General features: G+C 44.2%; 2 protein-coding genes across 4 annotated transcripts; one reads left to right on the forward strand and one right to left on the reverse strand.

Annotated features, from left to right (window-relative positions):
* Nucleotides 1-164: 164 nt before the first annotated feature.
* Nucleotides 165-24,898, reverse strand: LOC119889419 (adenomatous polyposis coli protein 2-like). The gene is made up of 10 exons (XM_038700352.1): nucleotides 24,724-24,898; nucleotides 22,710-22,800; nucleotides 21,515-21,863; nucleotides 19,227-19,335; nucleotides 17,952-18,065; nucleotides 17,727-17,801; nucleotides 2,502-2,600; nucleotides 709-1,105; nucleotides 489-587; nucleotides 165-406 (listed from the first exon to the last, which is right to left on the reverse strand). Exons 1-10 carry the CDS (start codon nucleotides 24,862-24,864, stop codon nucleotides 180-182), a joined length of 1,701 nt encoding a protein of 566 aa, XP_038556280.1. The 5' UTR covers nucleotides 24,865-24,898; the 3' UTR covers nucleotides 165-179.
* On the forward strand, nucleotides 11,465-18,490 carry LOC119889421 (stonustoxin subunit alpha-like). 3 transcript variants are annotated; one of them, XR_005442051.1, is made up of 5 exons: nucleotides 11,465-12,586; nucleotides 13,626-13,788; nucleotides 13,892-13,929; nucleotides 15,016-16,345; nucleotides 16,914-18,490. XR_005442051.1 is itself a non-coding variant. In XM_038700353.1 (4 exons), the coding sequence occupies exons 1-4, from the start codon at nucleotides 11,725-11,727 to the stop codon at nucleotides 15,573-15,575; spliced, it is 1,623 nt and encodes a 540-aa protein (XP_038556281.1). In that variant the 5' UTR covers nucleotides 11,465-11,724; the 3' UTR covers nucleotides 15,576-18,490. The 3 variants fall into 3 exon arrangements, 2 of the variants coding, with proteins under 2 accessions (XP_038556281.1, XP_038556282.1); XM_038700353.1 differs by having other exon boundaries at nucleotides 15,016-18,490; XM_038700354.1 differs by having other exon boundaries at nucleotides 13,683-13,788; nucleotides 15,016-18,490.
* Nucleotides 24,899-26,003: the final 1,105 nt, after the last annotated feature.

The raw sequence follows: 26,003 nt of genomic DNA on the forward strand, positions 1-26,003 counted from the left end.
GTTTTAGGTGTATAATTATTTTAGGTGTATAAAGTACTTCTATTCTTGTAGAAGATCAGTGGAGATGCTTTTGGTTTACTTCTCTCATCCTAATGAAATTAAATTATGTTTTCAGACTTTCTTTTGCTGCTGGGATCCTTTGAGCTCACTAAAGGTTATTTTATCTCCTGTGGGCGGGGCTACAGGTAGTGATACACCTTTGTATCAGAGCCCTGCTGTCCCTGATCCACGTCTGACTGTTCATAGCGTCGTGCGTCTCTGTTCACCTTGTTGACGACGTCTCCGAAGGTGAGGTTAGTCACTGCCATCCCTGCGTAGCGGCGCAGCGCCATGTTGATGGGGTCGTTCTGCATGCCGTACATGTCCTGGTCCAGGTGGATCAGATCCGCCACCACCTGCAGACCACCTGGAGGAAAACATGAAACTCTTACAGATAAATGTGTCTCTGATGTTGGGAAAACCAGAAGACTTTGAAGTGTTTCACAAACCTAATTCATTCATGGCGCGTCGGTACTCCTCTTCGAAGGAAAGCTTCATGATGGCGCACATGGCCTGACAGATCTGAGGGTCAACTGGCTCAGGGATGTCTGCAGAGGACAAAAACCAGAAGGTCAGGTTTCTTTGCACGGCTCAGGAGTGGTTTAGGCTCTAGGTGTAGAAGGAACCTGAGGGACTGGTTCCTTCAGGTTTAGAGGGCGCTTGACTCACCGGTGGTTTTGGTTCCTCCGGGTGAAGGTGTCCCTGCGTGGCTCTCGATCCAGTCCCAGCCGCTGTCACAGTAGGTCCGGATCTGCTCCAGCATGTGCAGCACCCTCATCTCCCGGCGGGCCTGGCCCTCGTCCTGCTGGGAGTAGATGATGTTGTGGAGGGCGGCGCTGGCTCTGGATTTGGCATCTCGGCTGCAGCCTGTCGTCGTACCGCCCGTCTCCCCGGGGGCGCCGCCAACCGGGGCCTCGTGCAGGATCTGGACCAGCAGGGGGACGCAGCCGGACTTTCTCATGGCGATGCAGCTGTCCTGAGAGCTGGACAGAGCCAGCAGCGTCCGAGACATCTCCTCCTTATCTCTGTTAGCGAGCATGGAGAGCAGCCAGAACACCATCTCCACCTGAAGGGAGGGGAGGTCAACGTCTGTTCAACTCAGAGAACATTATTTGAAACCAGTCTGCTGCAGTGAAACAGGGCAGCAATGTAATCCTCAACAGTACTTGTACTCAAGTAAAGTACAAGTACCGTCAAAGTACGTCCAGTAAAGAGCTCAGGCTCAGACTGTTATTACAGGTGTCTGACAGCCTCATGGAAAGGATTCCTACTGACATCTTTTTTTTAACGAGTTAGACCCTTTTTGTTGAACCAGAAACAGTCTCTATATCGCTCGTCAAAGCCACCAGACTCCATTGACAAAAAGAGGAATTTTACCCGTTTGGTGTACCGCTGCCTCGACATATCAGTTTGTGTTATTGTGTCACTTTGGTGTTTTTAAGTCTCACAATAACACAAACAATCTACCCGACCGAGGCAGCGGTACATCAGCAATCCCGGGTTCTGTGAGCTAAAGTTACTGCTTTTATCAACACAGTCTGGTGGCTTTGACAAGAGCGCTAGAGAGACTGTTTCTGGTTAAACAAAAGGATCTTACTCTTTTTAAAATAATAATAATAATAATAATAATCTTTATTTGTAAAAAAATATTTATTCGTATAAACATTTGAAAAAGTCTAATTGTTTTGTCTTTATGATAGTTTGAGTATCAGCATGTTGTTTAGGATAATGTAAAGTAATTTTAACTGAAATCATCTACATTTTTCCAGGAAACTAACATTTAAATACATTTCATGCAATAAAAAGTTGAACAAATATTTAATTGAAAAATGCATTAACAAGTGAACAGATTGATCACACACCTTTGAACCTCAATTTCTTGAGTGGCCCGTTTTGGCTCGCTAGTACCTAAAATGAATATTTTCATTTGAAAGAGCCTGGCAAAACATCTTTCATAAACATATAACTTTGTTGGTGAGGTTACTTATAATAGCTTTATCACCCGATGAGAGAAATCTACGTGATGACATCTCAGACCAATCAAAACTATTTTTACATGTCAACTATTGTTGTAGCAACAATTCAAGATCAGTAATTGTGCCATAAAGCTCCAACCTTATTTGGCCCATTTTTGCTGACTTATATTCTGCTGGGTCGCTTCTGAATTTCACCAAGGGATCAAGAAAGTGTTATTTTTATTTGTTTGATAATGTTTTATATTATTAATCTGAATCTGCAAAGTTACTAAAGTTATCAAATCGTTGTAGTGCAGTAAAAAGTACGATACGTCCGTCTGAAATGTGGCAGAGTAGAAAATAGAAATACTCAAGTAAAGTACAAGTACCTCAAAATGGTACTTTGGTACAGTACTTGAGTAAATGGATTGATCTGCTTTTCTCTGTAAAGCTGCAGAATGTCTGTATTAAGCCCTCGTTCACCCCGGGTGGTGCAGGATGTGTCACCTTGCTGCCTCCGTCTGCAGGAGCGTCCGTTCCTGCTGCAGCAGCTGACGACGTGTTGTTCTCCGGCTCTCCAGCAGGGGGCTTCTCTGCTCCAGATAGCTGCACAGAGAGAGAGAGAGGAAGAAGATGAGGGGGAGAGATTTAAACACATCACCGAGCAGAGTCTCTGACGCCTGGCAGTGATGATCCGACTGCATCAGAAGCTCAGAGACTCACCGTGTAGCAGGTGTAACATCACTGCAGACAGATCAATTAACCGATTTCAGACATTCACGTGTACTACACTATTTTATACAGATTTATCTAGAAACGAGGACAAAAAAGAAAAACATGTAGGTAAAAAAGCAGAAAAACAACAGAAACATGAATGTTGCATCAGTGAGGATTTAAATCTGCAGAATCTGTTAAATCACATCTCAAAGAGGTTTTATTAATGTTAGCACAGTTTTATTTCCAAAACTTTATTATTATTGTTATCATCATCATTGTCTGTATCTTATACCTATCCTGTTTTATTCTTGTAATATTTTAATTGTCTGATTTTTATTTGTCTTGTTGAAATGTTGCTGTATAAAATAAAGTACGTCATGTGAAATTAAAAATATACAAATCAAGGAAACTCTGGTAAAAAAAAGGTTATTATTCTGTGCCTGTATAATTATAATTTAACCTAAAATCTGAAATAAGGTCAATTCATACAAATCCTGCGATATAAACTGCAGTTGGTGTAGAAGTTGTTTTCTGTATTGGAGAATATTAGAGAGGTCCCAAACTCTGGGCCGACTGCCAGAGAAGAGGACGGAAACAACGCTGACCTATTTATGTTTTCGCTGAGTGTTTTCAGGCTGAAGAATTTTTGTATTTTATAAACACACAGATAATAACTTTTCATTTCATCTATTTAATCCTCCAGTTGGATGAAAGACTGTAAACGGGTGTTTTTAAAGATTTATTAACTGTTTAACTGTTCTATTATTTTTAGGGGTTACAGTAGCACAAAAGATTTTGAGTAACAGTGAAGACACAAGTATTGAATCTAACCCATAAATATGCATTTTTATTTGCAAAATATTCCAGCTTTTTACGTTTAGGAGTTTACATTTGAAGTGATAAATGTTGATTCTTGTTGCCAACATTTGACAATATTTCTTCATTTTAATAATCTTCTGATCCTAAAGTCAGAAAATATTAGAGAGAAATAAAGGTTATAGGTTTAGTTAAAGGTTTTAGGCAGACGTGGAAAAATGCTGTAAAATAAGAATGTTTTCAAAAACAGACATGTTAAAATATTATATTAATAAATTAACAAATTTTAAAATGAGTGAACAGAAGAAAAATCTGAATCAAATCAATATTTGAGTGGCCACCCTTTGCATTCAAAACAAGATCAATTCTTCTAGGTACACTTGCACAAAGTCAGGGATTCTGCATCAGGTGTGTGATTAAACAATTACAACAAACAGGAGCTAATGGATATAAATTAGAAAATAAAAAACGAAGCGGGAACCTCCGGATCTCACAGCTGAAGCCAGCGCTGAAGAGCCTTAAACCTGCGTCCTCTCCAGCAGCCAGCAGGGGGCGACTCCAGCGGCTGCAGAAAGAAACTGTTTCTACTTGTCAGCTGATTTATTCCCTCAGTAAACACTTTCCTGATGAGTTTCTGGTCTCAGTCGCTAGTTTCAAGTCTTCTTCAACACAGCATGATGTTATTTAGTAAATTATGGTCCCATTTAGAGGAACAGAGACCAGGAAGCAGGGGAGGCTTTAGGGCGGGGCTACAAGCTGATTGACAAGTCGCTACCATGGCAATTTGTCAATAAGAATAGAGGCGACTTGTACCCGCTGCTCTGTGTATGTTTAACCAGCGCTGTTGAAAAAGCTCATCAGGAGTAGGCCGCTCATTTTTCAGGAAGTACGTTTTGTTTTAAATGTTTATCCCAGCTAATATCACAGCTAATGTGAACTAAAGATGCACCTTGCTAACCAAGCTAGCTAGCTCCACCCTCTCGTCCAAATATGGTCACATCTGGTTCTAAAAAGAGGCCTCAAAACTGTAGTCTGCAAACCAATGGGGGACGTCACGGCGGCCACGCCCACTTTTTAAATACACATTATGATTGAAACACAGAAACAACATGGAGTCTGTGATTTTCACTATTTCCCTCAGTGGAAACATCAAAGGTTACGAACACACACACACAATAATAATTAAAGAATTATAAACAGGTTAATGTTAATGTTGCGTACACATTTATACAATATACACCACAAATATATCCACAAACCCTTTTATAATAGATTAATTATTATTTTGTGTGTGTTTTGTAACCTTTGATGTTTCCACTGAGGAAATAGTGAATATCACAGACTCCATGTTGTTTCACGTCTTCACTAAAGGACCCCCCCCCCCCCCCTCCTGAAATTCAGCCTGACAGATTTAAGAAGCAAAAAACAGAGAGTTTTCGATCATTTCACTGCTCTCTCACACACACAGCTCTCCTCTTTGTCTGCAGAGTCTCTGGCTCACACACACATCCCATCCCGAGGCGTTGCCGTGGTAACGGGATGATGAAAGGGGGGAGGAAGGCTTTGATACGACCCTCTGAGGATTTCAGTCTGAATCCAAATGAAGCCGTTGTGCATGTGTGTGTGTAACAAAAGGAAACCTGAATATCTTTCTTCTTCCTGTGCATCTCACGGACTGATTTTGTGGCTCTGATCCAAACCTCCTCCATTAAAAACACAGCCAGCTGCACACATGACGACAAAATGGACGCCAGGCGAGAGGAGACGAGACGCAGCCGACAGAAACCCTGAACACTGATTCATCCATCGGCTTCTGCGGCAGAGACCTCTACAGCTACCGGACACATTCTGCTGAGCACGTTCCTGCAGGACGAATACCAACGAGTCCATGTTCACTAGTTCCTGCTGACGACCCCACAATCATTCACAAGAAATCTCCATTTAGAAGAGAGAGTGTGTTATATAGCTGCGGTAGCCCCCGCAAAGCAGATCATTCCAGAATCAGTCCTGCGAATGAATGAATACTGTGTTTACATGAATCGTAGGATTATTCAGACGCATTAAATCAGCAACACATCAAACATTCTTCATATATAATGTCCCGCAGATGATTTAAATACAAACACGTGTGTGCAGCCGCATATCAAGAGAAACGTGAACATAAAAACTAGTCCTGTCATTCATTTATTAAAAATTTTGTCGTCTTTATTTAAGCAGGAAAAGTCTCTGCGTCCCGGCCGAGACGTGCAGCAGCACGATTAACAGGGTTGCACACATAGAAAAATGGAACAATTTACAATGAAAATAAGTTACGGTATCATGAGATATCAAAAATATTCATCAGGATTCGTCGGACGTCAACATCAGGAATCAATCTGGGTCAATATGAATCAGTCAAAAGATCTGCTCCAGGTCATTTAATCCACCTGATGGTCCAGGTGACTGATTCCAAGTTGTTCTTAAACGCCCCCTTTTCCCAGTTCAGTCTAGACTTCAGGGACAGAGAGTCAGAATAAGTCCAGGGAGCAAAGACAGTTTCTTCCCATACTTTTCTCAAAGATGCAGATCTGTGGGTCAGACGGAAGCTCCAGCTAATCCGAGCTTCAGAAAGGTAATCAGAAAACCCAGACATTGCGAAAGCCTGTGTTTGTTTTCCGTGTGAAACAAAAAGTCAGCGTCGATTTATTCATTTATTTAATGCATTTTTGAGCGCAGTTTCAGGCAGTGCTGCAGTGGTTATGGATCATGCAAGGAATCTAATACAGGAATCTCTCTTAAATTACATAACTTAGTTATGATGATCTTTACCTGAACCTAACCAAAGTGCGACGTTTCTAAGTGGACTTGCTAACTTGACCACAGAGCCCTACACGGCATTAAAAAGCGACGCCAAGGGTTCTTGACCAAGTGTCCATATGTGACGAGTTGGGAGAGAGAATTAGGGCTGCAACTAACGAATCTTTTCTGGATTAATCGATTAGTTGTTAGGTCCAAAAAATTGAGAAAAATGTTGATTAGTGTTTCCTAAAGCCTGAGGAGACGTCCTCAGATGTGTTATTGTGTCCACAACCCAAATATATTCAGTTTACTGCCAGAGAGGAGCAAAGAAACCCGAAAATATTCACAAGTAAAAAAAAAAGGGATTCAAAGCAATTAATCAGTTATCAAAATACTTGGAAACTAATCGTTGCAGCTCTAGTGAGAATGCATTCCTCTGGTCCCCTTCTGATCCGGGTTCTTTTGTTTCACGCCTGGGTTTGGGTTTTATACAAGTCGATTTGACCTCCACTTAAAACCAGCAGTTCTGTCTGTTGTGTGAGTTTATCCACAAAAACAGATTTTAAATGTCATATTTCACAAACTAAACTGGAGACAGAACCCAGAACTACCTGCAGGGCCCGGCAGCACCAGAGGGGAGGGGGAGGATTTGTGAAGTGACCCTTTGAGGAGGTCACGTGTTCGCTAAGAATAAAACAGCCCGTCAGTTTTTGTTCCTCCCTGACGGAGACGGTTTCATGTCTCCGCAGGCCTCCTTGTTATTCTCAGAGGGAAGCCGAGCAGAGAGAGGACGGATCGACTCGCCCTCTTTATCTCAGACACGCTCGCTCCGTGCCAACCCTGCAGCCTGGCAACAGCCAATCACAGCTCGGCTCAGAGCCGGTGTGAAAAGACCTGGTTTCTCTGCATAGCAACGAGCCGGAGAGCGAGGAGGAGGAGAAGGAGGAGCGGGAGGAGGATGAGAGTCGTCTGCATGTTTAATCAGAAGAGTTTCTGCAGGTTCTACTGAACCAGAACCTTCGTGTGCAGAAACCCCGAAGGACGCAGGAGATCAGTCCAGTTAAAATGCAAGAGTCAGGATGATATCTGATTATTGATTAGTCTGCTGAGGACTCGGTTCCCACGGTCCAAAGCAACATTTTTATTAAACCAGAAGATTCACACACAGAAACCAGCCACTCGCTTAGATTTTAATTACTTTATTTAAAACTGCTTGTGAATCAAAAGTCTCTTCTTTTCTTAACCTATAATAACACATCATATTTTATGGGTCTATTCTCAGTTTACATTCTGGATGCAGATCTTTGTTTGGAATACTCTCCAGTCAGGTCTTTTAAAAAAACTAAAATTAAAATTTAGGTTTGCAAATAATAAATGTTAATTTTTACACGTGTTTAATGTTGTTTTGAGACTCACGTTTGAGGAAAAACTTACAAGCACTGAAAGTATGAGATCTACGACTGACAAATACTAGTAAGAGCTGTTAGCACGTCCAGCATCAGGGGAAGAAGTAAGAGTTAACGGATACTGCAATCAATACCAGAGAACAGTAAGGAGACAGAAGAAGAGCACAGGAAGTGCATGTCAGAGGTCAGAGGTGTTATCACAGGAAGTGTTCTTCAGGAGCTTCTTGAAGTCAGAGAGGGACGCCCCTGCTCTGATGGCGTGCGGCAGCTCGTTCCACCATCGTGGTGTCACAGATGAGAACAGGGACTGAGGTCGCTTTGTGTGAAGGGATGGCAGAGCCAGGCGGCGTTCGTTGGAGGAGCGTAGCGGCCGAGAGGGAACTTAGACTTGGATTATGGAGTTTAGGTAGATTTGTTAAAAGGTAAAAAAAACTTTACTGTGAATCTGTGTAATGATAGTGATCAGATCAGTGACCACAGATGGACGGTCTTCTAATTTAAAGCTCATTAAATGCATAATATTCATTTATTAAAGTAAAATTATTAAAAACTGTAAAAAGATGTTTTTTTGTGATTCGTTTTGGTTTTGTGGGTCAAAAAGGTCACACTGAGTTCAGCCTATAAATAATAAATCATCTCTGTTGTGCTCATGAATTGTTTAGCAAAGTCAGGCCCCGCCCCTCCACTCCCCCCACCAATCAGCACGAAGACGACCCCGACTGATTTAACTGTGTCAGCGTTTCACACTCTATTGAACAGATCTGTTTCAACAGTGTGGAGATTATTAACTAAGTCATTTCAGCAGAAGAAAAAACATCTCATGAATATTTAATGAGTTTCAGCTGCTTGTTAAACACAAACACTGAATCTGAACCCAGGCAGCTGTTGATGCTACGTGTTTTTCCTGGCTCAGAATAGGCCTTTTGGGAGGGGCGGGGTCACAATACTGTAAGCCATATTTAATTAATAATTTTACTATTGTTATTGACAAGATGATTTTATTTTTATTGTTTGAACTTGAATCAGATCGTTCCTCATCCTGATTTTTTTAAATAGTTCAGTGACCACTGTGAGTTGTGGAAAGGGAATTTAAGCTAAATTTTTTATCCATTTGTTGACAGTAAACCACGGATAATAATTATGTTAACTTTGGATCAACAAATCTCAAAGAACTGAAATGAAAGATCTCCGCAAGTGCTTTTTCCTCTAGTTGTGAGCTGCAAAGCTCCTCTAAAAAAAGATGACAATAAGAAGCAGAATACAAGAAAGGAGTTGAACAAGTCACTAAACGTCCTAAAGACTCATTCAAAGGAAAAGAAAGCTGCACATCCAGCCAACCACACCGACTAGGGTTTTGATACTACTTCACAGGAAGTCATCCCTCCCATTAGCGCTAGCTTCGTAGCGTTCAGGCGCAGTCAAACCAGCGCAGCAGCTGGTTTATAAATCCAGCACCAGCTACATGTGTAAAATACAGCGGCTGTGGATGGACTGATGTTTATGTTCTGCAACAGTTGTTTGATAAATTATTAAACCCATTCATTCAGGATATGAAATGCTGTTTTGGTGCTGGTGATTTTCCTTTGGTGCTCGCTAAAACCTTAGAAAAGGTGATAATGTGTCAGATGTTGTGTTTACAGACTGCTCTGTGGTTTATGCAGCTTTAATCAACGTGTTTTAACCTTTTTACATCTGTTGTGTGCACAGAGATTTTAATTTACAACATGAACAACACACATTTTCTAAAGAGGTGGTATTCTGCTATTTAGCTTTTCCCCTCTCCTTTATTGAGTTATTTCTCTTTTTTGTGCTGTAACAGCTTTGCAAAGTGAAAAAGCCCAAAGTGAGTTCCCATCTCCCACAGAAAACTCTGCTGAAAAACTGAAAACAGCTCGTTTGTTGTCCAGCTGCTTCCCTTTCATCCCTGTGACGTCACAATGCAAACGAGTCATAAAGCTCGCCAAGCGGCTAGCGGGGTCAGACACGCCCTCAAACCAAGCTAGTCTGAGTGGAGGCCCATTGTAGAAATGTTGCACCTGTACCTGCTTCCAGGTACTTTTTTTCATATCACCTCACCTTCATCGAGGTTCCAAGCGAGCTGAGGGAAACTAAAATGTAACGTGAATGTGCTTGAATATTTTCGGAGTTGAGGAGCTCCACAGGCGGCGGCGGGGGAAGCCTGCTGCAACCCACGGGAGGAGCGCTAGGCCGGCCAGCCCTCTGCTCCCGCCGTCACACAGACCGCTGCAGCAACAACGGCAGAGGAAAACACAGCTGGAAGGTTTTCATACCGCTTATCTGTCTTTACATTCTGAGGAAGCTTTCTCTTAAAAAAGAGAAAGCTGTGTGTGTCGCTGGTGTGTGTGTCGCATTGAACATTACGTCATGGCCGTTGTGTGGCGTCGCTATGACGTCAGGCTGCGTACTATCTCTGGGTACTGTCTGCAGTGGAAAACGGAGCAGGTAGAGTAGAGTCGAGTCTATCGATTTGCGCTATGGTCGCATTTTTCGGCAAGTCAGCAGAGATCGTCAGAACACCGGCAACAGTTCAACGTTTTAGTCCTAAAAGACGATGCAACTCTGGAAATTCACAAACACAACCTGTAAGTTTGCTTTATTGGTTGGGAATTATATTTAAAATAAACACGGCAATGTAACTTCACAGACTGTTCAAGAGCGGAGTTGTTGTAAACGTTGGCTAACACAGCTAAAGTTAAGCTATAATGTTACACCTGATGTGAAAGCTACGGAGCAAACGTTTGGCCAATTTTTATGTAAAATAGAGTTGAAATATGGTGATTTTTGTAGTGGTTTATTGTAAGATGTGGAACAATGATGTTGTGGACTTGAGAGTAACTTCTACCATCTGCTAGGTTACGGTCTGAAGCGGCTTTGATTTGGATCACACTACCTTGTTTCTTACGACCCGCCCTTCTCTGCTTCTGATTGGCTAGTAGTCCTTACCTGGGAACTGCGCATGTGCAACTCCCAACAAAGATTTTGTACAAGATGCATCACTCTGTAGCTCAAGAGCGGAGCGTCCAACACACAGGGTGAGAAGAGGAGCTGCAGCAATGTGCAGGATGAGAAAAATATGGTGTTTTTTAAAAATTAAACCATGTAAACCTGTTCTGGTACAACCCCTAATTAAGATTTTGAACCTGAAAATGAGTATAATACCACTTCTTTAAGTTTCTCTATTTATCTGAACTAACTTTTGTCCTTGTGTTTCTGTAACACATGATGATGATCTGGTGGGATCAGTAAAGGATTGTCTTATTTATATAACTTGTTACAAACAGTGCGGTCTAGACCTGCAATGAAAAAACTTCTGTTATGAATTTGCTCTATATAAATAAAATGTAATTGAAAATTGAATACCTATAGTTACTAGTTACTTTACAAATAAGATTTTACAAACAAATCAAGATTAGATAATTTCTTTTATAAATATGTTACTGCGTGATTAATTAAACTATCCAACATGGTTTAAAATGTGCTCCACCAGCTGTAATATTTGAAAATCCATGTCAGAATCAGTAATAATATGAAATATATAATAATGTAACTCTGAAAGGGACCATTCTTCACAACGGTCTGGAGGAACTCCGACAGAGAAACAACCCAAAGTCCTGCACATGTCAGCCAATCATCAGCTGAGCTGTCAGAGTGAAATATGGAGACAAACTGGTCCATCAAGAAAACAAGTTCAGCCCAATGAAAGAATGCCGACCGTCCTTTTTAAAACACAGAGCATCTGAGATTACAGCCACAACACTGAGCTTTCTGACTGAGAACACAGATCTGGATTTCTGTTTTTTTAATCACTTGTGGTGTTTTCAAAGGATCAGACTCAAACGAGCAGCCGTAAGTATCCGAGACGCTGTGATTTATCTGTTGTGAAGACTGAAACAAGCCTGAACATGAACTGAGAGGTGAAGAGAAACATTAACGTTAAGTCTCAGTGTCAAAGACAATGAAACAAGTCTGAAAGAGTCTGAATTCGATAGAAAATGAGTCTCGTTGACGAACCTGCGCAGGAAAATGACCGGAAAGAGCCCGAAATACGTCTCCAAGAGGACATCAAGAGTAATGAATTTGACCCTGAGGACGAAAAGGACAAAAACATGATGATGAAAGACGTTGTTAAGACAAGTCAGAGGGATAAAAGCAGCATTAACCCGCTGAGTCTTTTCTCAGAGGACTTCAGCCAGTTTAAGGAAGACGTGTTGAAAGTGTTCAGGGACAAAGACACGAAGACGGAAGATGAAGACCGCCCATCGACCCAGGCAGAAAATAAATCTACCAGCAGTGCGCTCGGTCTCCTGAAAGAGGACTTCAGCCACTTTAAAGACGACGTGACCAGCGTCTTTACCTCCAGCTCGTCCAAGGACAAAGAGACGAAGTCTGCAGATCATAAAGCGAGTCAGCCAGCGGAGAAGACGATCAGTCGTCTGAGCCTTCTCAAAGAGGACTTCAATCATTTCAAAGAAGACCTGTCTAACGTCTTCAGGATTGGTCTTTCAAAGGAGAGAGACAACAAGGCCGTCACGGCGAAGGAAGAAACATCTGACACCATGAAGATAAAAGGGTTGAAAGCTGAAAGGGCTGACGAACCCTTCAACCCTCTGAGTCTGTTCAGAAGAGACGGACCACTTTCACAGACTTCTCAAACAACAGAGAACAATCAGGGAGGTAAAAAGACATTTTCAGAAAATGGCGAGGGACAGGTGGACGATGTCTTTAGGGGAAACCTCTCAGAGCAGGACGACGAGACAGTGGACGTCGAGAAAATCAACAACAACAACATGAAAGACAACAGCGAACTGACTGAAACACAGCACAGTGAGGAGATGAGTCCTACATCACAGGCAGGTGGGCTCGATGATTTTCATGGTAAAACTAAATATTTATGGAGAAACCCATAACTTTGATTCTTTTAATCCAGATTATCCCATAAATCCTGATGTTTTTCACATCTAAGAACAACTTGTAGAATGTTCGCTCTGTTCTTCTGTAAAATCCAGGTCATAAGCACATTTAGGGTTTCAGACTTGCTGTTATCTCTGCTGTATAAACGATGAATGTTTACTCTTCAGTCTTATCACAAACATGTTTAAACTTGCACGACTTTCCTGTGGATACATTCTTTCGAGCTGACGCTTAAGGCCGTGGGTCGCTTTAAACAATCTAGTTTGTATGAAGTGTTGTCCGACCACATCTAAAGCTCTCTGAACATCCACAGTCGAGAGAAAAGCCGGCCGTCATAGAGAGGAGATGATTTTGTTTAAATACGGAGATAACCGCAGAACAAACCTTAAACATGCTAGATAGATAGATGCCATGCGCAGATATTGTAGGAATAAATAAAAAAATACTGTTCCGTTCACAAAGGAAGGTTCAAATCAAGGACAACTGGACTTGTTTTTAAGAAACTCGAAGACGTTTCGTCTCTCATCCGAGAGGCTTTTTCAGCTCTGACCGACTGGTAGGGAAACTCTGATATGTAGCGTCTGAAGGGTCGTTGTGAAGATGATGGATACTGCTGGTTTGTTTGTCGTTACAGCAGTCAGAAGCACAATCGTTATGGTTGTTATATCGTACGTCTGAACGACCATCATCTGCATTCTCACTTTACGTATAGATCATCTTGACCCGCCAGAGTTTCCCTAACAGTCAGAACTGAAGAAGTCTCTTGGATTAGAGACGAAACGTCTTTGAGTATCTTCAACCAAGTGCAGCTGCCCTTGATTTTAACCTTCCTTGAATAAAACCTGGATGCCTAAGAACCTACACAGACACTATTCCTATTCAGTAATAGCACAGAATCATCTTTTTTCTGGGTTGTGCCTTAACGGAGTTGCCCCATTGTTTTACAGTGCGTCACATGTTACACTGTATATGAACTTTACAGCCAGGCAGAGATGTGAGAGGGAAGAGTGGGGTGACAACTCCTCTGTTGTGTCAGCAGAAGACCAGAGGATACAAGAGGAAGAAGAAGAGAAGCCATCAGAGTCTCTTCCCTTGGAGTCCTCTGGGATCTCTAATCTGACAGACCCAAATAAAGACGACACGAGGTGAGTCGAACCACAGGGAGAGAGGGTAACACAGTGAAATCTAAAAGTAAAATGTTATACGTCGTGCAGCTATATGATGTTGTGGTTATTTCTGCTGTTGCAGGTATCGATCTGGAGGAGACTTGTGGTCGGTGAAAAACTGTAAGCTCAAAGACTTTCTATTTTTCTGCTTCACATATTAAACTTTACAGTATCATCTGCATAGAGTTATAACATTTACTGAGACCACAGAGTCATCATGGTTACTAATCTGGATTTTAGTTCCATTATCACAAGAATTTATTATTATTTATTGTATTATTAAGTTAACAGTCTATTAATCCTGTTCTGTGTGGATATTATAGTCATCCTTGCTTGGTCAAATACAAACAGCAGAACTGTAGGGAGCCGTACTTTGGTTTAGATTTACCTCTTGAGTGCACATTTAGTTCCAGGACATCATATTACATTATGGTCCTGCAGCGCAGAAGGTAAAAAAAAAAACCTTAATGTTGATCAGACATCTTTCCACTCAGCACAGAATTCAATTCAATTTTATTTATATAGCGCCAAATCACAACAACAGTTATCTCACAGCGCTTTTCATAAAAGAGCAGGTCTAGACCATACTCTATGATGTTATTTACAGAAGCCCAACAGTTCCCACCAAGAGCAGCACTAGGCGACAGAGGCAAGGAAAAACTTCCTTTAAGAGGCAGAAACCTCGAGCAGAACCATGGCTCAGGGTGGGCGGCCATCTGCCTCGACCGGTTGGGGGTGAAGGGGAGAGAGAGAGAGAGAGAGAGAGAGAGAGAGAGAGAGAGAGAGAGAGAGAGAGAGAGAGAGAGAGAGAGACTGAGTGAGTGAGTGAGTGAGAGAGAGAGAACGTCCCGGTAAATGAGTTTTTCAGCGTGTGTATTGATAACAGACAGTGCGCGTCTTTAAAGTTTGATTCAATTTTGTGTAAAATTCTACCCTGCACTGTAATAGCACAACGCATTAGATAATTGCCCTCCAAAAAGGACATCCCCTCTCACTTGGCTTCTCCCAAAACCTCCCCCACTCCACGCCACTGTTGTATGTTAGCAAACTGTTGCTACAGTTGCTGCTGCAAAGCTAACACGCAAAAAGGACGAGATCAGGGCCACCAGGGCAAAAAGCAAATGTTTAAATAAAAACTTCAGCTACCTTCAAATAGCAAAATTAATTGATCAACTGATTAATCGTGTACCTTGTTTCGTCCCTCAGTTGCCTGCTATTTGACCTTTGACCCTAACACCGCCAACTCAGAGCTCCATCTGACTGACTGTAACAGGAGGGCGACTCGAGTGTGGTCAGAACGTCGACCCGCGGGCCACTCGGAGCGGTTTGAGCGTTGTCCTCAGGTCCTGTGCAGGGAAGCGCTGCTGGACTCGGTGTACTGGGAGGTGGTGTGGAGTGGCGGCGCCGACGTAGGCATCACCTACAACAGCATCTCCAGAGACGGAGACACGGCGAGCTGTCTGCTAGGACACAACAAGCGGTCTTGGAGTCTGGAGTGTTCAGAAGGAAGCTACACACCGTGCCACGATAAGAAAAGGTTCAGGTCCTCCTCACCCCGACCCTTCACCCACAGAGTCGGGGTTTACCTGGACTGGTATGCAGGCTCTCTGTCCTTCTACTGCGTCTCTCGGGACACCATGGTCCACCTTCACACCTTCACCTCCACCTTCACTGAGCCTCTGTACCCGGGTTTCTGGGTCTGGGCCTACGACGGCTCGGTGTCACTGTGTCAGGTAGAGTTAGACTGGGAACGACTGCTGGAGTGAACCAGTGGAACCCAGCGGTCGGGGTGGGGGGGTCTCTGTTGTGGACCGAGGAGCTTTAATACAACTCAGCGGTGACACACATCTACGATAGCGTCCTCCATTTTGGCTCTCGGTCCACTCAGAGCTCAGCTGTCTGGACGGCTTGCTGTCCTGCCCTAAACTGATGTAATCTGTAAGTCCACTTTCAGATCTAAAAAAGTCCAAGATACCTCTGAAACTTAAAGACTGAATTCTGTAGTGGATCAGTTCTGTCTCTTTGGAAAGTGTTCTGATGCCGAGAACAAAACACTGATGAACCTGCTTTAACAGAGTCAGTGAGTGATATGCGCTGTCTGCTGCTATAATGATTATTTTTACATTTTTAAAAGTTAACTGTGGACACTGATTTATATGTATTAATATATAGATATGTTGATTTATTTTTGGACATGATGGGACTTCAAAAGATTCACTGCTGGAGTTTATGCCTTAAGCTTTGGACAAAGTGGAAGACGAACAACTGAAAGCTACAAAGACAAACATAAGGTAACATAAAGATGTTTTAGTGTTTGACAGTCAGGCAGGAAACCTGACGACTGAGTAAATCCACTGCAGGTAGACGCCGCCGCAAATCCCACAAGAACGGCAACTGACACGTGTTCTTGTACCAAAACAAACATGGACGCCCAACCAGCAGCTTGTTTATCCGCAGCCACATCTGAGCTGAAAAGACCGAAAAAAAGGAAGTAAACGGCTGAGAGTCTGGCGAGACCCTGGATGGCTACCTTCAGGTAAAGCAGTTTGTTTACAAGTACGTCTCGCCCACTTGTGTGTTACAAGTGACGTCAATATCTGCTGACAGTCAACACTAACTGAGCCAGACTGGAACAGACCCGGTCCAACTTGGCCCCTTCAGTCGTCACGCTCAAATCGTGTGTCCCTGCTCTTAACCTCTTACCATTCCTGTACAATTCATGCAAAATGCCTCTTCAAGGCAGATCCAAAGTAAATTGAATGTAGTTCTTGAACCATCTGGAGTATCTGCCTGGTCGGGCTTCTCTGAACGATAACAGTCTGCAGTGTCTAACCCAAACGTCAGAATCACTGTAAGAGTTACTGGAATTGATTAATATAAGTTTAAACACACTAAAACTATTATATTTTTTGTTTCCACTTGAAAATGTTGTGGGTTATGGGTTGTACTAACAAATGAATGCAGACAACTATAGCTGGGAAACACTGTAGGGCCGCAGCATAAAGCCTTACCTAGAACAAGTTTAAATTTCATACCAATACCATGAAAATGACAGTTTTCCACAGGTTTTGAGTGTATCTCTTCCCTTTTTTTTTCTAAAACAGCCCCGCCCCTTGGCATCGCTCCTATCAGCCGGCAGCTCGACGCAGACGTGTTTTTTGCTGGTAGATTATGAACTTCCTACTTAAGGCTGGATATCGTCATTTTCAGAATGGCGCTTCCTCACAGCGCGGGTTCTCGTTGGCTGTTGTAGGCTGTGAAAGGGACATGTGAGCTCCTATTGGGTCGGATTTGGTGTCACTCGAAAGGTCAGAGTTCAGCGGCTAAATTGAATACAAGCCATCGTAGTTGTTTACATTCAAATTGGAGTTATTACGGTTATAATGACAAACGAGCCACGTCTGCAGATCTGAAGCGATGCGGCAGCCGTCCCTGGGGATTTACTGATGGAATAATGTGTTTTGGACTAAATATTTTTACTGGATTTGATCATCTGGACCTTTGACAGCGTAACAAGACCATTTTTGTTGGAATATAATCGATCGGTGGATTAAGTTACTGTGAGGATTCATAAGTGAGTCGCATCAGTTTTGTTTGTACTGGTTGGTCTGACAGAGGCGCTGATTGGACCCGCTGTGGTATCTTGAAATGGTTTGCATTGGTTGAATCACGAGGATTGTTGAGTATGAACTTAACATAGCAGTTATGTGCACATACTGAAAGCTGCCACGAGGACCTGATGTAACGCACCGTCTGTAAGTCCACCTTCAGATCTAAACGAGTCCAAGATACCTCTGACACTAAAAGACTGAATTCACTTTGGAAAATGTTCTGATGCAGGAAACACAGATGAACCTGCTTTAATAAAATCAGAGTGACTCAGTGATCTGTGCTGTGTGTTAATGCATATGTCTGACCTGTAGCTGGCTCTCCTGACTCCCTCGGGCCTCCTGCAGCTCCTTCTCCAGCTGCTCCAGACGAGCAACACGGATCTGAAACACACACACAGTTCAGACTCATCCAGATGTGCTGTGTTACCAACCAGATGTGTGTACTGTAAACCATCAACAACAACTCAACTGTGTAATAATTTAATAAGATGAATCGATATTATTTGGAGCAGCAGCAGCCGTCAGTCTCACCTGTGTCCTCTGAACCACCTCATCGCTGGTGCCGAAGCGTTCCTCCATCACAGACTGAACTTGCTGGGCTTCAAACTCCAGCTGCTGCCGAATCAGATCCATCTGCAGAGAAAACTACAACACAAACACACAAAGGTCAGGGCATAATATAGGTCATAATAATATTAATTCAAGCACTCATTATGCAGAATGGCCCATTTCAGAATGATTGGTTTAATGATGGTTATTATATTATTGGATTATAGTCAACCTGTAATAATAAATCATTATAGATTTACTGATTATATATTATTCATTTTAATCTGCAAAGTTAGTAAAAAGTACAATTTTGAGATGTGGTGGAAGTAGAAAGTGGCATTAAATTAAAATACTCAAGTAAAGTTATCTAAAATTGTACTTCATCTATAGTAAATTGAATTACCAACACCAGAGATGCTCACAGGTCACTGAGTTCAAGTCTCAAGTCTCTGGTGGTTATAATGAATGTTGTGTCAGCTGCTGCGTTCAATCCAGGCTGCTTATAAAACTGCAGAGCTATAAAGGGATTCTGTAACTGTAACCTGTTTTTAACTTACAGAGCACAACCATGTGATGTGCAATGCAATTAATGACTTATTATTAATGGCTTATTAACTACTGTAAGTCAACACACCCTGCAGACTGTCAAACCCAGTGTAACGTTATAACTAAATAAAACTGTGACGTTACATGATCAACAATAAACCTGTAAACTGTTTGCAGCCGACTGTAATAATTAACGTGATGGCAGCCAGCGGGACGTAAATGAAGTTTGGCAGGTAAACAAACGCTCATTCATCTTAAACCTCCCGTAGGTCGTAGCTGAAGCAAGAAGCAAGCTAACGTCAGATGGTCAATGCTGAGCTAAACATGTTCACTAACCTCAGGTTACTAACCTAAATGTTGCGTTCAGCGTTTCTTTGTTTGGGTCTTGTTGTATGAAGTTTTAAAGCCAAAATTTATGATGTTCGGCTCAGCAGCTGCCGCTGTTTGTTGTCCTCTCTCACAAGCGGCCGCGCACAGCTGATACTACGTGTTACGTAGGCAGGTTATAGGTAACGCAGGGAGGGAATAACGGCACGCTCATCAGAAATTTCCTAAAGTAGACATTGTTCACGAATCCCGCACCTCGATTCTGAGTCGAGTCTGAAGTCACTGCCTGTGCGACTTAAGTCGGACTCGAGTTCCCATCTTTGATCAACACACAGGCAGTGTGTGTGTGTGTGTGTGTGTGTGTGTGTGTGTGTGTATAGTCACCGTGTCAATGCGAGGCAGCTGGTTCAGTCTCTGTGACAGCGCCTCCAGCTGGCTGAAGTACCAGCAGCGCTCCCTCTCCTCGCGGTCGATCTCCCCCAGCAGGAGGTTCCTACAGTCGGTCACACACAGTCTGTTAGATATCACTGTTCAACCAATCCTCACGCCACCCAATCCTCACGCCACCCAACCAAACTTATCCTCACGCCACCCAACCAAACTTATCCTCACGCCACCCAACCACCCAATCCTCACGCCACCCAACCAACCACCCAATCCTCACGCCACCCAACCAAACTTATCCTCACGCCACCCAACCAAACTTATCCTCACGCCACCCAACCAACCACCCAATCCTCACGCCACCCAACCAACCACCCAATCCTCACGCCACCCAACCAACCACCCAATCCTCACGCCACCCAACCAAACTTATCCTCACGCCACCCAACCAACCACCCAATCCTCACGCCACCCAACCAACCACCCAATCCTCACACCACCCAACCAACCACCCAATCCTCACGCCACCCAACCAAACTTATCCTCATGCCACCCAAAGCAATCCTCACATCACCTAACCAAACTTATCCTCACGCCACCCAACCACCCAATCCTCACGCCACCCAACCAAACTTATCCTCATGCCACCCAAAGCAATTCTCACGTCTCCCAACAGACCACCCAATCCTCACATCACCTAACCAAACTTATCCTCACGCCACCCAACCAACCACCCAATCCTCACGCCACCCAACCAACCACCCAATCCTCACGCCACCCAACCAACCACCCAATCCTCACGCCACCCAACCAAACTTATCCTCATACCACCCAAAGCAATTCTCACGTCTCCCAACCAACCACCCAATCCTCACATCACCTAACCAAACTTATCCTCACGCCACCCAAAGCAATCCTCACGCCACCCAACCAACCAACCACCCAATCCTCACGCCACCCAACCACCCAATCCTCACGCCACCCAACCACCCAATCCTCACGCCACCCAGCCACCCAATCCTCACGCCACCCAATCCTCACGCCACCCAATCCTCACGCCACCCAACCACCCAATCCTCACGCCACCCAATCCTCACGCCACCCAACCAAACTTATCCTCACGCCACCCAACCAAACTTATCCTCACGCCACCCAACCACCCAATCCTCACGCCACCCAACCAAACTTATCCTCATGCCACCCAAAGCAATTCTCACGTCTCCCAACCAACCACCCAATCCTCACATCACCTAACCAAACTTATCCTCACGCCACCCAACCAACCACCCAATCCTCACGCCACCCAACCAAACTTATCCTCATACCACCCAAAGCAATTCTCACGTCTCCCAACCAACCACCCAATCCTCACATCACCTAACCAAACTTATCCTCACGCCACCCAAAGCAATCCTCACGCCACCCAACCAACCAACCACCCAATCCTCACGCCACCCAACCACCCAATCCTCACGCCACCCAACCACCCAATCCTCACGCCACCCAGCCACCCAATCCTCACGCCACCCAGCCACCCAATCCTCACGCCACCCAGCCACCCAATCCTCACGCCACCCAGCCACCCAATCCTCACGCCACCCAATCCTCACGCCACCCAACCACCCAATCCTCACGCTACCCAACCAAACTTATCCTCATGCCACCCAAAGCAATTCTCACGTCACGCCACCCAACCAACCACCCAATCCTCACATCACCTAACCAAACTTATCCTCACGCCACCCAAAGCAATTCTCACCCCACCCAATCAACCACCCACCCAATCCTCACGCCACCCAACCACCCAATCCTCACGCCACCCAATCCTCACGCCACCCAACCAAACTTATCCTCACGTCACCCAAAGAAATTCTCACGCCACCCAACCAACCACCCAATCATCACGCCACCCAACCAAGCAATCCTCACGCCACCCAAAGCAATTCTCACGCCACCCAACCAACCACCCACCCAATCCTCACGCCACCCAACCACCCACCCAATCCTCACGCCACCCAACCACCCACCCAATCCTCACGCCACCCAACCAAACTTATCCTCACGACACCCACAGCAACCCTCACGCCACCCAATCCTCACGCCACCCAACCACCCAATCCTCACGCCACCCAATTCTCACGCCACCCAACCAACCACCCAATCCTCACGCCACCCAACCACCCAATCCTCACGCCACCCAACCAAACTTATCCTCACGACACCCACAGCAACCCTCACACCACCCAACCCTCACACCATCTCCAGGAGAACTAAAACAATCAGCTGACCTCTCCTTGTACAGCTCCTCCAGGTGATGATCGCTCTGTCGACCATCCGCACCGCTAATCACAGCTGTTTTGGGTGGGGCTCCGTCCAGGAAGTGATGGGGTATCATTACGGCGGCGGCCTCGCCACCAGATGCTGCGCTCATACGTGATGACGCTCTCAGCGGACTTCTTGCTCTGCCTGCCGCCGAGGAGGAGGAGCAGGAGGAAGGAGGCAAAGCCAGACAAGCATCTAGCTCCACCCCTCCACCAACACCTGTTAGCCTCGCCCCTCCCATGCTGTCTGTAAGCAGCCTCAGGTTGTGAGGTTGGTGTTTGAGTTCGTAGTAGTTGGTGAGGTCCATGTGGAGCTCTGAGGGAGGAGGAGGACCAATAAATATGATTAATCAAACCCATCCATCATCCACCCATCGCTCTTTTTATGTATGTTTGTTTATTGTATGTCTTCCTTCCTTCTTCCTTCCTGTCCTTCCACCCACCAACTCTTTCTCTCTTCCTTAACTTCTTCCTTCTTTCCCTCCTTTTTTCTTTCTTCCTTACTACCTTCTCTTCTCACCTCCCTCTCTTCCTTCCTTCCCCTTTTCTTTTACCTTCCTTTTGTTTTACCTTCCTTTCTTTCCATCTTCCCTTCTCCTTCCATCCTTTCTTCTTTTATTTCATTCTTTCTTCTGTTTATTTGTTTGTTTCTTTCCTTTCACTCACTCTCGCTCTTCCTTTCCTTCTTTTCTCCATCCCATCCTCTTTATCTAGCTTCCTTCCTTCCCTCCCATCCTTTTCTTCTATCCTTCCTTCCTTTGATTCTCTTCCTTCCTCTCTCTCCTCCTTTCTTTGCATCTTCCCTTCCATCCTTTCCTTTCCGTCTTTCCTTTCTTCCTTCCCTCCTACCATCTATCTGTTATCCATAATTTCTTCTGACAGACAGAACTGAACTGTTTTCTACAAACATGTCTGCTGTTAAACTTAATTGGAGTCAATTTAATTCCCATCCAGACAAACTAATTGGCATGAATTAGCTTTTTTAATTGGACGGAGTCATAACGAGGCAGAGCCAGCTGCAGCCAATCAGGTTAACTGATTGAGTCGATTAATTTCTCTGTGAATGATGATCGGTCCCAGCGGAGGCTCAGACCAGCAGAGTCGAGCAGAATCAGACTGTAAACATTAAACTCGTGTGACTCTGGAGAAAAAGGATCCAGACCTTTGAGTTGGTGCAGCACGTCGCTCCTCCCGGACGAGGCCAGCGTTCCCGCCTCCTGCTCCAGTTTACTCTGCAGCTGCTTCAACACCTCCTGCGTCAGAAGAGGAGGAACAACCGGAGATTCAGAGACAGAAACATTTTTGCAGTGTGAAAACAGGTATCACAGAAGAGAAGCACCACCCAGGTGTAGCTGGGGGAGGAGGAGGTCTTCCAAGGTGAACTGGTCCCAGGAGACCGGCCAGACTGAAGGTGTGTACAGACTAGGGATGTCACAATTCCAGAAATGTAGTAGTCGATACCAAGAAGAGTGAAATTCTACAAAATTCTTCTCATACTTCTCATACAAATACTGCGATAACAAAAAAACTAAAACAATAAATCACTTATACTCATGAAAACATTTGAACATTACAAACATTTCATGGTTCACAACTGTCAGAGGTCGCACGCCTCTGGAGCAACGAGGGTGGATGTGTCACAGTGGGAATTGAACCCGGGTCTCCCGCACCAAAGGCATGTGTCTTATCCATTGCGCCATCACCACCCCATTAAAATGTATTTTTAATAATTTTAAGGTTTGGACTGACAGAACAAGCGTCATGAAGGAGTCACTTTGGGCTCTGAGTAACTGGGACAACATTTCTCACACTTTTCAGAATTTCTACAGTTGATTACTGGAGAAAATAATCAGCAAATTGATCCAGAATGAAAAAAATAAATAAATACTATAATTGCAGTCTGATATAAAACAGTTCCACCTCAAAAACTACAGCAGTAAATCCTGCTTTTACGTGAACGCCTGAGTAATAACAATAAAATCATTTATAATGAGTACAACAGTCACAGGGGAGTTTTTCTTTCTGCTTTGAGTACTTGTACTGATTATGAGCTTGTAACAGTATTTTTACAGTGAAGTATTAGTACTTTAACTTAAGTAAAGGATGTGAATACTTCATCCACCTCTGTGTATTTGCAGAATGAAAACTCCACCTCAGGACAACATGTCTTGTTGTCAGCAGTAGCTGCATGTCTGTCTCCGTCCCCGCTGCTATGAGCACATGAACTCAGACACAGATAAATATTTAGCTGCACCAGATCTTAACCTCCTCAGTCCTGCTGTCTTCGCTCTGATGTTCCGCTTTTGCTAGTGTTTCAGCAAACACAGAAGATAATAATCCCATGAAACAGGTCAAACCCACAAGCAGCAGATAAAAAATCACCACATCCCAAACAAACGTGATCAGAAGATTCTCCTTCGTGTTCGAGCTTCCTCCTCCTGATTTAACCCCTGCAGACTCACCTGCTGCAGGTGAACCAGCATTAGCTCTCCTCTCTCTTCTGTTTGTGTGTCAGAGATCCTGATTCTAATCAGACCGGCTGAGCTCAGTCTGATAATCCAGCTGCACTGAGCATCTGGACACGTGAGTGTGTGTGTGTGTGTGTGTAGTCACATGCATGTGTACACGTACATGTGTGTTTGTGTGTGTGCAGCTGATGGGATTTATCTCCAGCAGGATTTGGGTCTTAGCCTGATCTGACAGGTTTCTGTCTCTCGGTTTGTTTATTGATTATTTTCTAAATATAGTTGATTTTGGACATTTGAGGTTTTAAATTACGACCTGTTTTTTATATTTATTCATTTAGCTGACGCTTTTATTCAAAGCGACTTACAGTTGCTATATATGTAAGAGGTCGCACGCCTCTGGAGCAACAGGGGTAAAAGTGTCTTGCTCAGGGATTCACAGTGGATTCGAACCCGGGTCTCTTCCACCAAAGGCATGTCTTATCCACTGCTCCATCACCACCCCATTAAAGAGTTAAAATGTTAAAGGAGACAAAATGCCTGATTACAAATGAGTGTTTTTGCTCAGCTTTGCCTGTATTTTCATTCACAGACAAATTATATATATTTATATGTTGAAAAATAAGCAGCGGTTTGGTCCTTTAACTGTGTGTCGGTGGTGTTGGCAGTATTGAGTGTGGTGGTCTTGGGGGTTGGTGTATCCAGACTGACCTTCATGCCGGTGGTCTCGGTCTCCAGTTTGGACAGGTGGTTGGAGTTGTCCTCCAGCTCCCTCCTCAGGTGGGAGTTCTCCTTCCGGAGCGCCTCCACCTGGTGGGCCAGCTGGTCATAGGAAGCCACGGCTTTGGCCATCTTCACACTCTGCAGCGCCTCCTGCAGGAGGAGCACAGAGGTGGAGGAGGTGTTATTACCCTCACCTGCCTTCACACAGTCAGAAGCTGCGTTCACCAAACATTGTTTTAACCGAAGGAGCTGCAGAACGGCTGCAAACCGCCGGCAGCTGCACCAAAACCAAAACCAGCATGAACACGGAGACAATCACAGAAACAACCTTTTGTTTGTTTGTTTCTTTGTTTGTATCTGGTTTCACTCAGTAACACATTTACAAACAACAAAAGAAGCTACACGGTTAGCAGCAGGGCTAACTCCTTGTATTAATCTGTGAAGACATCAGAATAAGTTCTTCCCATTCTGCAGACACAGCATGAATGCACCGCGACGAACAAATCGATCCCACCTATAGATCCTCGCTGAAGGGCACAAAACCTCTGCTGAACTCAAATGCAGCACTTCTGAAGGTTCATCACTAAACAGCTTCCAGGTCGTTTCTCTTACTTATACTTTTGGGAAACGAGGGGAGAAACTGAAGGTTTGAAACCAGACTTGAACCAGAGCTCCTCCTCCTCCTCCTCCTCCTCCTGATGAGTTCTGTTAAGAGCGGCCCGACAGGAAGCTCAGTCCAGCTGTTAGATAACATGTTATCTAAGTTTCTCCTGCGGCTGTTTCCAGCCTCCACTCATCTGATCCTGAATCAGTCTGACAACTCGTCACACTTTCCACTCGTCCGAACACAAACAGCGAGAGACTTTAAACTAAACGTGTGTTTAACCTCTTTGATGTTTTAGAGCTACACGTTAGTCTGTTCTGTGTGTTTTAATTTGAACCCAGTATCAGTACATAATGACAGTACTGGCTGTTGAAGGAAACAAAGTACACTGTATGTTTTTATTGTTATAGTTAGGGCTGGCTCTGGTGAGTCCTGAACCTTAGTTATGCTGCTATAGCCCTATACTGCCGGGGTTCTTCCCATGATGCACTGAGCTCCTCTTCCTCCTCATCTCTACCAACCTCATCCCATTACAGCATGTTACTAATTCGACTTCTTCCCTTTACCATAGTCTTGTGCTTTCTCGTCCCTCTCTTCTTCTGTTGCTTTCTGCAGGATGGCTCTGGATCTGTGGGCTCTGGATCTGTGGTTGCGGGCTTCCTGC

The sequence above is a fragment of the Micropterus salmoides genome, unplaced genomic scaffold (assembly GCF_014851395.1).
Source record: "Micropterus salmoides isolate LMB-PRFRI ecotype aquatic unplaced genomic scaffold, ASM1485139v1 Ms_hic_scaffold_5, whole genome shotgun sequence".
In the NCBI taxonomy this organism is placed as follows: domain Eukaryota; kingdom Metazoa; phylum Chordata; class Actinopteri; order Centrarchiformes; family Centrarchidae; genus Micropterus; species Micropterus salmoides.